The following is a 13,351-nucleotide window of genomic DNA, read 5'->3' as shown; positions in this document are numbered from 1 at the left end:
GCCCGAAGCACCACTGGGAGAGAATACACATGCTTCTCCATCTCGAGTCTTCTGTCTCCATTTTGGAAATAACAGTACTTCCGGTTCTGAGTTGCCTTGCGGATTGGACAGCACAAGTCCTCATCCCTAAGAAAAGCGTTAGACTTTCTCCTCAACAGGAGGTACCTGTGTATATGAAATCACCGAGGTGGTGATTTTTCTGGCTATAGTGAAAGCCTAATTAACTGTAAAGAGAGCGCATAATGACCACTCTGCACTGTCACTTACTCAATGCTCACCAAGCACCAGGCGATGTCCTGAATGCTTCACTTTGGGACTCAGACTCTGCAGCTGGAATCATAAACCTGTGACTTACAGACCGCGTGGTCTTGGAGGGTTTCATGCCCTCTGCTCTACAGGCTCCTCATTTGTCAGGTGGGGATACTAATCATACCTAACTCAGGGATAAAGCATCTAGGGCCCGGTCTGGCACAGAGTAGGCCCTAGAGAAGCTCTAACTAGTAGTAGAAGTGACGATCCTGGGATGCAAGTATTATTGTGCCCACTTTACAAACAAGGAAACTGAGGCTCAGCGAGGTCAAGGAAGCCGCCAAGGTCAGAATGGCCATCTGAGGCCAGGCCTAACTGGCTGCAAAGCCCTTTGGTAACCACCCGCCCCGCTGCCTCCACCTGCTAGTATAACTGGAGCTGGTCCGGCCTGACAGACTGGCTCCAGGGCCTTGGACAGGTGCTGACTCTCCCCAAGCCTCAGCGTTCTTATCTGTAAAATGAGGACCATGGTAGGTGAGCCTCTGGCTGGTCCAGGATTGAATGAAATCGTGAATGTCAAGCTAACATAGAGCCTGGTATAGAGCAGGCACTCCATACATGTTAGCTCAAAGCTGTCTGATGGGACAGACTAAGGTGGTGTTCAGTCTGAGAGCCGGGCTATGACAGAGAGGGAAGGAAGCGAGAAGGAGGCCTGAGCGGGGTCACATCATCGAGTGCTGGCTCGGCACACACTGTTCTCATGTGCTGTTGGACCTTCCCATCGTCCCTGTGAGGAAAGAGACTGGTGCCCATATACTGTGACCACCGGGTGGGTGCACATGGAGACCCCCCCAGCGGCACCTGTCTGGGCGTTTAGGAGGTAGCTCCGTCTCCTGCTTCCTGGTGACACAGTGCCACGAAGCGCTCACCCCCGTCAGAAGGCTACCACGTAACATGTCATTCTGTGTGGGACACTAAGAAACAGCTTAGAAGAAGGAATTTCATCTTCTGCTCCCTCCAAAGGCTCCACAAACATGAAGTAACTTGGTACCTAAATACTTTTTGACTAAAAGTCATTGTACTTTCTCAAACCTGAAGTCCAGCTATTTCTGGAATCTAGTATCACCAACGGGAGAAAGCAAAGTCCAGTGGCATTCACAGCAGACCCACCCTTACCTTCGGTTTTACTGTCTTTCTCCAAACACAGCTCCACTGCTTCCACTGCTCTGGGGCTGGTAAAAATGAGGCCCCCGTAACCTTCAGGGTGAGACAGCTGCACACCAAACAACAGCAAAGGCACTTTATATGATGGCCAAGTTCAACATTTTCCAGAATTCTAAATGCTTCACAATAGTAGTAGGCAAACTAATTCCATCCATCCATCCGTCCATCCATCCACTCAAGACATGAGAGCTTACTATGCGCCTGGAACTACTCTAGGCCTTTAAGGACATACAGGTAAATTCATAGCATTTCCCTCAAGCAGCTCACAGTCTTGGGGAGGGAGAGGCCAGTGTGATGCAGGGTGGCAGGTGTAACGGAGCCAAGGGACAATGTGACTCAGCCTGGGTGTGGCCGGGGTGCAGGCAGGACGGTAGACTTGACCTGCATCCATAAGAAAGCTGGAGTATTCAAGGAGCGATATCCATGCTGAAACCCTGGTTTTTGAGGATAAAAATGGTGATAAAATCTACTGAACACGTATTCTGAGCTGGGCACTGGGCTGTTATACACATAATCCTGCACTGAACCTGTGAAAGTGCCCTGTGAGATGGGTGGCACTATTTGCATCGCACGGATTAAGACACAGAGGCTTGGCGAGGATAAAGAACTAGTCCAAGGTGAGGGGCAGAGCCGGGACTTGAGCACATGCCCCTATGATTCCCAAGCCTGTGCGCTTGCTCACTGCCCAACGGGAGCTTCAGAGAGGGAGTTCAGGAAGCCCCTCATGAAACAAACTGGCTGGGGGTGATGGAGAAGCTCCCACAGAGACTCTAGTATTTTTCTGAGCACAGGGTCCTAGCAGAGATCTCAAATGATGAGCTCTGGTTCCCTGTTAAAGCTGCTTACGGAAGAGCATGCGATGTGGGTCCCTTACATAGTCCTCACAGCACACAGACCCAGGGCAGATGCCAAATCAATGTTTGCTGAGTAAACTGTTGAATGAATAATTCAATCTTCAGCTCAAAGCGAAGGGAGATAGCAGAGAGGTCCTCCACAGAGTGACGGGCGGGCTCTGACAGGCAGAGCACCCGATGCTCACAGCGGCCCGGGAGCCCGGTGGGCAGGGCTGGGCACACCAGTCCCATGAAGCCGCCCTGGCTCTGGGCCCACGTGTCCAGAACGGTGCCCCTGGGGAGATGTCCGGTGACGGGGTGCACACTGATGGGGCCTGGGGTGCTGGGCCCTGAATCTTTAATCGGAAGCATTTGGAGGGCTTTCCTGGGACTGTCCCTGGCCATATCTATCGCTCCAATACATGGAAGCAGTCCCAGCTCTCCCTCTTATCTGCTGGAGAACTCCGCCAAGCTGCCCAACCTGGGGAAAAACAACAGCTGTTCGGCGCTTTGCTGAGGTCAGGGGCGTGGACTGAATGACAGGAGGGAGGTGGAGGGTCTGCATGGCCAAGAGCAGCACAGGCGTGGGGCCTCAGCACGACTGGCTCTCCCAGGCCTCCTTACGGGCCCACCTCCAGGTTGGGTGGCTTTCTGGGGGCGCTGGTAGAGGCTCGGGCTGAGGATCCAGTAGCAGCCACGTTCTGGAGCAGGTGAGCTCGTGCCGTCCTTGTTTTACAGTTGGGTAGTGAGATGAGGGCTAGCAAACGAGTCCTTCCCCTAGAATTCTGTAGGATTCTACAGAAACCAAACGTGTCTCATTCAGAAACGACGGTGCTCAGACACTGATGAATCTTACCTTCTCCGAAAAACTGGGAACAGACAAAAACTCAAATGATAAAACAGGGATCAAAGTGGCTTCGAGTCCATATAATCCTAATTCCTGCAGGTAAAAGAATATAGTTTTGAATTGGCCAGGGTTGTTTGGGAAATAAGGAAAAGGTCCTATTTCACAACTTACTCTGTGCCAGTTCCTCAGAGTTTTAGCAGATGGACCCTCCCCTTGACTGCAATCACGAGGCAGTGTTGGGCTCTCAGGGACCAGGCGTGTCAGGTACTTACCCGGATGTAGGGATCCTGGCCACAGTCGTCCTCCTTAGGGTCTTTCAGTAAAAGAACCTTCATTGTTGCTTGGCGGTCTTTACAGGGCGCTGTGACAGAGCAGGGAAATGGATCTTAATTAGATCTCAAAGGCTCTTCCTAAGCAGTGTCAGCTGGGCTGGGCGCCAGAAGCAGGTAATCAGCTGCTGGCTGAAGCGGCCTATCCCTGGCACACAATGACATGGCGTTTATGGGCTTGTTCCTTCTGAAGACCCTGTCACCGATAAGGCCCAGGGACAGCATGCTGGCACTTGATATCACTTGGAAAGGCAGATGAAAGCCATTAGGGAAAGGCAGTGTCCTAGATAAACATTTAAGGTTCACAGAAGAGAACTGATGCAAATTCTGGGTTGTATCTACAACAAATATAGAAATGAGCATCTTATATTTTAAGGAAATAAATAATTACTTCCATTTCAAGATAAATATACTCAGTTGCTCATAAGCTCTTTAGGAAATGACTATACTGACTCTTCTATTTCTCAAATGATGTTTTATAAATGTGGTCGAGCATCATGAGAGAATTTTTCAAAAATTTTCTAACAACCCAGAAACCAGTTGGTTGATATTTATCAAAAGGCTTATATACTTCATACCCCTTCTTCCTATAATTTCACTTTCAAGAATAAATTCTAAGGTGACACTCATAAATGTGTGCAAAGATTAACATAAAGATATTCATCCTGGTATTCTTTTTTTTTTTAATTGACATATAACATTGTGTAAGTTTAAGGTGTACAATGTGATTTAATACATTTGTATGTTGCAATATGATTACCACCGTAGCATTAGCTAACACCTCTATCACCTCACATAATTATTTCTTTTTTGTGGTGTGAACAATTAATATCTAGTCTCTTAGCACCTTTGCAGTTTACAATACAGTATTGTCGACTATAATCACTATGCTGTGCATTAGATCCCTGCCCCCTGCCCACCCCCCCCCAGAACTTATTTAACTACGAGTTGCAAGTCTGTATCCTGGTATTCTTTATAATTGCAAATAATTGGAAACAATGTAAACATCTAACAATGAGAGAATGGTTAAATAAATCATGGTAGAGTTATATGAAATCATTAAAATATTCATAAACAACTTAATTATATGGATTATTTAATCACAAAATAATGTTAAGTTTAAAAAAGCAGGATTCAGAATTACATTAAGGTACGATTTACAGATTTTATATATACATATACATGAAAGAATATTCTTTGGTGGTAGGTTAGGGTGATTATTTTCTTCTCTACCTCTTTCTGTTCTACCCCCCAATTTTTTACAATAAATATTAAATTCCTTTTGTGTCAAGGGGGTAAAAGCACATTATAACCATCCCAAAAGCCTCAAATCAAATACTGTCGAAGACCTGTAAAATAAACTCTGCTGGAAATGCAGACTATATCCCATAAGTAGCATTAGACTGCCAGTTAGTTACTTAATAAATATTATACAGTGGTTAATAGCAGTCAAAGAAAGTATATTGCTTGGAGCAGAAATGTGTTAACTCTGGGAGCCATTACTTATAAATTATTACTGAACATTATAATATGTGTGGGACATCTTAGGAAAATTGTCTCCAAATGAATTGCTTTGTATCTAAGCAACCAAACCTGGGTGAACTAATAATAATTATGAAATCAAGTTCAATTAATGCTGCTGTCGAGCTGTTAGCTACAGAGACGGGGCATTTGCGAAAATGGGCAGTACCATCGTTTCTATCACTTCCTGAAGTTATTCAGAATGTGTCTCCCACAGAAATCAGGAATCTCCCTTTCGGTGATGGTCACTGTTAGGTGTCAACTTGGCGAGGATATTTTCCCCATTTATTCACAAATGCTAACCTAGGTGCTGCTGGGCAGGTATTTTAGATATGTGATCAAGTTGACTTACTGAAAGGATCACACAGAACAAACCAAGCGTTTAGGTGGGATTCAAAGAAGGAAGACATTTATTTTCATTCTGGTCCCAACCATTTCAAACAAGGCTGTGGAGAGATGGTCTCACGTGGAATTACGTCGGTACATCCTGTTAACTCTGCCGTCAACATGAATCCACGGTCCAGCCACTTCTTCACTTCCCCGCTCCTGAGACCACCTGCACGCTGGCTTTTAGTAAAAGGGATGATCCTAGGTAATCAGGGAGGGCCTGGTTCAGTCAATAGAAAGGCCTAAAGAGCAGAACTGAGGTTTCCTTGAGGAAGAAGAAATTTCGCCTGTGGCCACAGCTGCAGCTCGTGCCCTAGTCTGGCCTGCCCTTCCCATCAGCTTGCATGGTGAATTTCTGCCCTGCCTCGCCAGCCCTCAAGGCTGCACAAGGCGATTCCTTGCACTAAGTCTCCGGACATATATCCCCTACTGTTCTGTTTCTCTGTGGACCCCTGACTGATACACCTTCCAATCTGGGGGCTGCAGGAGTCTGGCATGTCACTGAGTGGCAGGTAGAACTTGGCATTTTCTGCATAAATCTTTCTGCGGCATGCAAAGCAAGCAACTATTGTGGGGATTAAAAAGTGGGAGCGTAATGCTGTGAAGCAGGCATCCTGCGGCCACAGACCCCTACTCAGCCCTATCATGTTCCCCCCACCTTGGTTCTAGGCTCCAGAATACACATCCCCAAGTTTCCAGAGCATCTGTTACTACTGCTTTCAGATACCAGGAGCCAATCTCTCACACAAGTGTTTCTACAGTGGTTTCAGGCAGTGACGCCTGGGACCCCCCTCAGGGAGGTGCGGTCTGCATTATTTGTTGGAGGCGTGGACAAGTTCAAGCACTCCAGGCTGTGAGGTGACATGGCAGAGGTGACTGGGGTGTGGGTTTACCTCTTCAGGGCGACCTCTCTGAGCAGGAGAATCTGAGTTGAGATCTGAATGGTAACAGCAGGGGCAGAAATGTTCAAGTGTCAGAAAGGGGCTCGGGGTGTCCCCAGGGGAGAAGGGTAGGCGTGGCTCAAGAGCAAAGGATAAGGGAGGCTCTGGTTCCATGAGAAACGGGAATCCACTGGAAGGTTGAAGCAGGAGCGACAGTGGTGGGATTTACACTTCAGAGAGACCTCAGGCTTTGGGGCAAGGCTGGCCACCACAGACGAGGCGTGCAGGTGGCCTCAGGAGCGGGGAAGTTAAGAAGTGGCTGGACCGTGGATTCACGCTGAAGCAGAGCTAACGGGAGGTACCGACGTAACTCCACGTGAGACCGTCTCTCCACAGCCTGGTTGGAAATGGTCGGGACCAGGACGAAAATAAATGTCTTCCTTCTTTGAATCCCACCTAAACGCTTGGTTTGTTCTGTGTAATCCTATCAGGAAGTCAACTAATATTCGTAGACAGTTACTGTGAACCAGGCACTGGGTATATAATACGATTCCTGCTCTCATATTAATGGGAGGGTAAAACAGATACATTACAAATAAGTGAAAAGAGTGACAGAGTCACAGTGCAATGAGCATTACGAAAGAAAAGTCAGGATGCTGTGGAAACATAACTGGCAAGTCTTCTCTGGACTAGGAGGGGTGGCAGGGATTGCCACTTGCCCCCAAACATCCACTCTTCCCTTCTCCCTCATATGAATGGAACCCCTCATAATAACGGGGCACGTGGTTGCCCAAGATAAAAACGTGTAGCGGGATGTGGCCAGGTGACTAGGTTCTGGCCGACAGGATGGACATCGTTGAAATGACGTGCACAATTCCAGGTCCTGCCTTAGCAGGAAGTGCTGCGCCCCTGCCCTCCCCTTCCGGCCTCCCGCTGGCGGGAATGTGGGCTGGCTGGAATGTGGACCAGGTGGCCAGCGCCTTCTACTGCAGGGGAGGGTAACGTCCTGGGGGTGATGGAAGGAGCAGGACCCCTTTGTATGGCAGAGGCACCAGTCAGCCAGGGCTTTTACATCAGAAAAAAGGAAAGTTCTATCCTGTTTCAGCCATTGTTATTTGGATTTCTGTTAGAGCAGTGAAATCCATACCCTAACTAATACAGAGGCCAGAATGGCTTCCTTGAGGACCTATCGCTTAGACTTAGACGTGGTGCCTGAGTAGGATTAAGCTCCAAGGCTGGCATGCCTGAGGGGTGGAGAGGTCTGCGGCAGCTGGAATGTACAGGGGAGAGTGGGGAGACAGGCCTCATCTGGTCCTATTAGGGAGTTTGGATTTATCTTAGTACCAGTGGGAGGCGTCTTGCTGATGGATTTACTTCTCCTCTCCTTCTCTCGTTTCTGCTTGCCCTTTTCTCTTCCCCTTTCTCTCTGGGGCAACACAAGGAGGGACGTGTGGGGTCACAGAACAAGCACAGGATGAAGGGCCAAGAGACCAGCTTTACTGTCCATGATATGATCTTCTTTTCTCCCCTGTCAAATGGGAATAACCTCTGCCCTACCAAGGCCACTGAGTGACTCAAAGGAGATAACAACAACAGCTACCCAGTTATTGAGCGCTTACTACATGCCAGAGACCGTTCTAGGAGCTTTACATGCATTAAAGCTATGAGGTTTATCCCACTTTATAGATGAGGAGACTGCGGCATATGGGGGACAAAACTCACCCGAAGTCCCCGAACCAATGAGTGGCAGAGCTGCCACACTCAGGCAGCCCAGCCCCAAAGCCCGTGCTCTTACCCCTGCGCTGTGCTGCACACCCAAGTGCTTGGGAAGACAGACAAGTATAAAGCCATAAAGGACTCCCCTGGTGGCGCAGTGGTTAAGGATCCGCCTGCCAATGCAGGGGACACGGGTTTGAGCCCTGGTCCGGGAAGATCCCACATGCCGCGGAGCAACTAAGCCCCTGTGCCACAACTCCTGAGCCCGCGAGCCACAACTACTGCAGCCCACGTGCCTAGAGCCCGTGCTCCGCAACAAGAGAAGCCACCGCAATGAGAAGCCCGCACACCGCAATGACCTGGTCACCGCAACTAGAGAAAGCCTGCACAGCAATGAAGACCCAACGCGGCCAAAAATAAATAAATTAATTAATGATAATTTTTTAAAAAGACATAAAGTATCACTCTAGTGCAAAGTGCTTCGTTTGGTAACGAAAACATGTGAGAGCAAAACCAATCTACTCACTGCAAAGAGAAAATATTCCTTCTGGGTTCTACTCTGTGGTTCTCTCAGGTTATAAAACTGATGCCTTCTGGATAACGGTTAAGAAATTCCATGAGACGGGCTGCAGGACTTGACAAACAAAAATCAAATACTACCCTTGTCCCTTTTCTGCCGTCGCTCAAAGCATCTCTAACGTAAAGTTAAGAGGAGCCGTTGCCGATGCTTCTTGGCCACGCCAGAGCCCATGTCGGCAGGTTCAGTGAGAAAGGGTCCACCTGACAGGTGCACCCAGATGGCCGTGCTAACACCCTGGTACTCTTCTCAGTAACTGAGAGTTTAAAGCTGACAGTGTCCCCTCACCCCGACACCCCGTAATGGACAGGTCCTGAACTGTTGGGCACATCCAGCCCAGGGCAGAATCCAAAGGCTCAGAGAAAGGCCTGCAGACACCTTCTCAAAAAGGGAAGGGCGTTCCCAAAAGGTCCTGCAGCGCCCAGGGGTCCGCAGCAAAGGCCCAGGGACCGGGTGACAGAAACAGCTCGCAGCGAAGGAAACACTCGCCAGGGGAGGCCTGGCACACGTGATCCGCAGCCGCTCCGTGAGCCAGGAACGACCCCCCTGTCTGGAATCCGCGGCTTCTGTCCAATGGCTTGCTTTCTACAATCATGGGGGCTTAGATGGTGGCATTATTGCAATTTCTCACAGGCCAAAGGAAGGACCGGGATATTTCTAGAGCTCAGCGCAGACGGTTATTCCTAGCTCAAGAAACCCACATTCCTGTCATCTCCAAAACGTAGCCAGCAAGAGTGAGAAAGACAAACATTGCTACTTCTCACCCACACGGTTTCCCATCCTTAGGACCACAGAGGAAACAGAGCCAGCCCAAAAGGTGTAGGTGCCCTAGCTCTCATGGAAGACACAACTGATTGAACTGGGTTCCCGCCAAAGAAGTCCTAACCCTTGGTACCTACAAATGTGAATTTACTTGGAAATAGGGTCTTTGCTGATGTAACTAGGTTAAGCTGAGGTCATGGTGGATTAGAGTGTCCTGTATAACTATGACTAATCCAACACGACTGGCGTCCTTAGAGAAGAAAATCTAGACACAGATAGAGACAGACAGAAGGCCATGTGAAGGAGGCAGAGACTGCAGAGATGCTGCCAAAGCCAAGAAACACCTGGGCCCCCCAGCAGCTGGAAGAGGAAGGAAGGATCCTCCCCTAGAAGCTTCAGAGGAGGCATGCCCCACGGACACCTGGACTTCAGACTTCTGGCCTCTGGAACTGGGAGAGAATAAATTTCTTTTGCTTAAGCCATGTGCTCTGTGGTATATGTTACAGCAGCCCTAGGCAACTAGACAGAGGTGAACTGATTTTTGGTGCTGTCTACAGGACTATGTCTCCTAAGAAAAAGCACCTGTGTGTGTGCTCCCAGCATGGCCAATCCTTCCTTTTCAACTGAGGAATTTGAGGTTGGGGTGTGGCAGGGGGACCTGCCCGAGCTCACACGGGAAGTCCGAGGCAGAGCCAGTACTGAGCCCAGGACTTGGGGTCTGAGTTCAGTTCCCCCCACCAGCTCATGCCCATCACACCATCTAAAGACTGGAAGAAGCAACACAGCCTTTCCTGGTGGGTGATACGCCTCCATGTGAACTAGTACTCAGCATGACATTTTCACTCAATTATGAAGCTTTTCATTTGGGGTTTAACCTTAATTATTTTTTATTTATTTCCCTCTACCCCGAGTCCCTGCAACTTAACACAGGAAGGGATTTTACCACAGCCCTCTTCTATTCTAGGGCAGGAAGAGTGGGGGAGATGTCAGAATTTTTATCCTTATAGTTAGGGTGAAGTTCAGCTGCACCCTGAAGGCTTGCAAGCCCTGTACTTGCCCAGCCTCAAGACCGAAGAAAGAGCCCGGAGTCAGCGACAGAGACATCAGGGGTTGAATGGATGGGGGATCTTACGTGTCTGAAGCGGGGTCCTGGAGTGACACCCCACCGTGTGTGGCAGACTGCGGGAAGGACATGGCAGCAGTCCTTGCTACCTGGGGAAGAGGGCGGTTACCAGTTATGGGGAGAATTGACGTCAGGTTGGCTCATCAGTTGCCAGGGAAACCAGCGGAGGGGCCGCCCCTTGCCGCCCCTTTGATAAATTATCATAGTGGAGATAGTTCTGATTCAAAGATTTCAAAAATCACTAGCTGGCGCCAGGAGCAGGTACGGAGGCATTTACTGATTATGTCATAGGCGCTGTGACTGAGAGGAAAGGTCAGTCAGGTGAGTAGGGTGTAGGTGAGGCAGGGCTGGTCGAGCAGGGGACGTGCAGAGAGCAAGAGAACAGTCATCTGGGTGGCCTGACCATACAGGTGACCATGTATACCAGTCTGTCCAAGACAGTCCTAGTTTACAGCTGTTGCTCTGGTGTAATTACTGACAGCACCCAACTGCACTCTCAAAAGTCTCCCATTTTGGACAGTAAATTATGGAGTCACTTTCCTTATAATAGCTATGGATGTTCACAACTGTTTTACACAGCTTGATGGAATGGAAAAAATGCAGGACTAGAAATAAGGAGACTCTTATTCCTGTCCAAGAAGAAACATGAGAGGTTTCAGTAACACAGCGTCTGGCAAGTATGAGAATGGTGGCCAGACAGTAGGGCCAGAGCGCAGGGAGCTCCGGGGGGAGCAGACGGGCCCCGGGCTCAGAGCCACCGTGCAGGGCCATTCAGGCTGTGGTGAGGACTTTGCCTATTATCTGAATGAGATGTGATACCACTGGAGGATTCTGAGCACAGGACTGACCTGCTCTCACTTAGTTTCACAGGACCACTTGCAGGTGTGTGGAGAAAAGCCTGAAGGTAGAAAGGAGTAAAATAGGGAGGATGCTGGAACAGTTTCGGTGAGAGATGATATGGGCTTGGACCAGATTGGCATTTGAAGTGGGGAAAAGTGACTGCACTTGGATATATTATGAAGGTGTAGCCAACAGCATTGACTTGGACTGGACGCGGGGTAGAGAGAAAAAGGAATCAGGGTGACTCCAACCGGACAACTGCGAGAACGGGAGCACCACGGCAGGATGTGAAGAACGACACAGACTACCCTCAAGAATGCCTCTTCTCCGCCAGCGCACCGCAGCCCGTCAGAGTCCTGGCAATGGGTTCACAGGTGTGCCTGGGGTCTGGGTCCTCTCAGCCCCTGGGGCAGCTGGGTAGAGCCCAGGGCAGCCAGAACTCACTCCCACTGCCTCCACGCCCACCCCAGCCAGGGCTGACTGCCTTTAGCTGTAAACTGTAAAGCCTCGTCTATTTATGGAAATGTGCTGAATGCATATTACCACTTACTAGGTGTGCCATGGTGCTACAAGTTGAAGCGTACTGGTATTCGACGTCCAAATGGAGAGATCAGGCAGGCACTTTGGGCTTGGGGAAGGAGTCAGGTCAAAGGACAAAGATTTGGGAGTCATCAGTGTACAGATGGTATTTAAAGTCCTGGGACTGGGTGAGATTATGGATAGGAAAGAAGGGGGCCCAGGACAGAGCCCTAAAGCACTCGAACAATGTCAGTCAGGGATGCAGGGTAGAAGGGATCCTGGCAAAGGAGAAGGAAAACAGATTGGAGTGTGTCTTAGCTTGGGCTGCCATTAACAGACCACCACTGACTAGTGGGCTTAAACAACAGACAGTTATTTTCTCATAGTTCTGGAGGCTAGAAGTCCAAGATCAAGGTGCCATGAGGGTTGGTTCCTGGTGAGGCCTCTCCTCCTGGCCTGTAGACTGCTGCCTTCTTGCTGTGTGCTCACATGGCCTTTCCTCTGTGCTTGTGCAGAAAGAGACCCCTGGTGTCTCCTCCTCTTCTTATAAGGACACCACCGGTCCTGTAGGACTTGGGCTCTACCCTTAGGACCTCATTTAATCTTAATTACCTCTTTAAAGGCCCTATATCCAAAAACAGTCACACTGGGGGTTAGGGCCTCAACATAGGAGTTTGAGGGGCAAAATTCAGTTCATAACAGAATAAGTTACAAAATAAAGTGGACATAGAGATGTAATTGTAGATAAGAAGAGTACTGCTATTAAGAAGAGTAGGAGAAATAAGGCCATAACTGGCAAGGGAGGCAGTGAGGTCAAGAGAGGTTCCAGAAGCGTCCCCCCTGCCCCACATACACACGTGAGAGACACCAGAGCGAGGGTAGGCGTGGAGAAGGGCATTCCAGATTATAAGCAAGTCAGGGAAGAATGCCACGCAATGCACCTGGGGAGCAAATGAGCAAGGCCCTTTGGTGTGACTTTCTCCTTGAGGTTCCTGGTGTCCCTTGTTCTGCCTTGTCCACCTTGTAGAAGCTCCTGAATTTTAGCCACAAGGAGAACTAAGAAAGGACAAGCTGACCCTCCAGGCCAGAAAGTTGGCTCTCAATTAGGCAGGACAGGGGCTCTGCCATACTGCTTTCATTTACCCAAGAAACACTGAGTCTCTTCTTCGTGATGCTGGGTACGGGATGCTGGGCAAGGGACAAGTCAGACTCGGTGCCCACCCTCAGGGGACTGCAGGGCTGGTGGGGGAGGATGGACAACCACAGAACTGTGAGTGAAGTACTGAGAAAGAGACAGTCAAGGTACTTCCTACTGCGAACTGCCAGGATTTGGAAGAAAGGCTCCAAAAGTGCGCCTCTGGGTCTGGGGCTCCTCTGATTCAGAGTTTGTATTCTGCTGGGGTAGATGATTTAGGGTGAAGTATCCTTATTCTAACCACTTTGTATAGAAGGTCTGTTGGGATTAACAAATAAAGGAATGCAGCATCAAACTCATGCGGAATACGTTTAAGATGGGTAAAGCCAGCTAAGATGCTTTTCATTT

At 49.1% G+C, this 13,351-nt stretch overlaps 1 protein-coding gene across 4 annotated transcripts in view; it reads right to left on the bottom strand.

The window, feature by feature from the left end:
- The window catches only part of UROS (uroporphyrinogen III synthase), a 33,369-nt gene that overhangs the window by 15,174 nt on the left and 4,844 nt on the right, over positions 1-13,351 (bottom strand). For 3 of the 4 annotated variants that reach the window (XM_059900764.1, XM_059900761.1, XM_059900763.1), the window contains exons 2-4: positions 3,426-3,514; positions 3,163-3,246; positions 1,426-1,522 (exon numbers count right to left, since the gene is read on the bottom strand). In XM_059900764.1, coding sequence (XP_059756747.1) covers positions 1,426-1,522; positions 3,163-3,246; positions 3,426-3,488 — 244 coding nt within the window. In that variant the 5' untranslated portion in view covers positions 3,489-3,514. The remainder of the gene's footprint in view (positions 1-1,425; positions 1,523-3,162; positions 3,247-3,425; positions 3,515-13,351) is intronic. The other variant, XM_059900765.1, reaches the window with a different exon arrangement.

Source organism: Balaenoptera ricei, chromosome 16 (genome assembly GCF_028023285.1).
Source record: "Balaenoptera ricei isolate mBalRic1 chromosome 16, mBalRic1.hap2, whole genome shotgun sequence".
In the NCBI taxonomy this organism is placed as follows: domain Eukaryota; kingdom Metazoa; phylum Chordata; class Mammalia; order Artiodactyla; family Balaenopteridae; genus Balaenoptera; species Balaenoptera ricei.
This window is presented reverse-complemented; position numbering and strand designations above follow the sequence as displayed.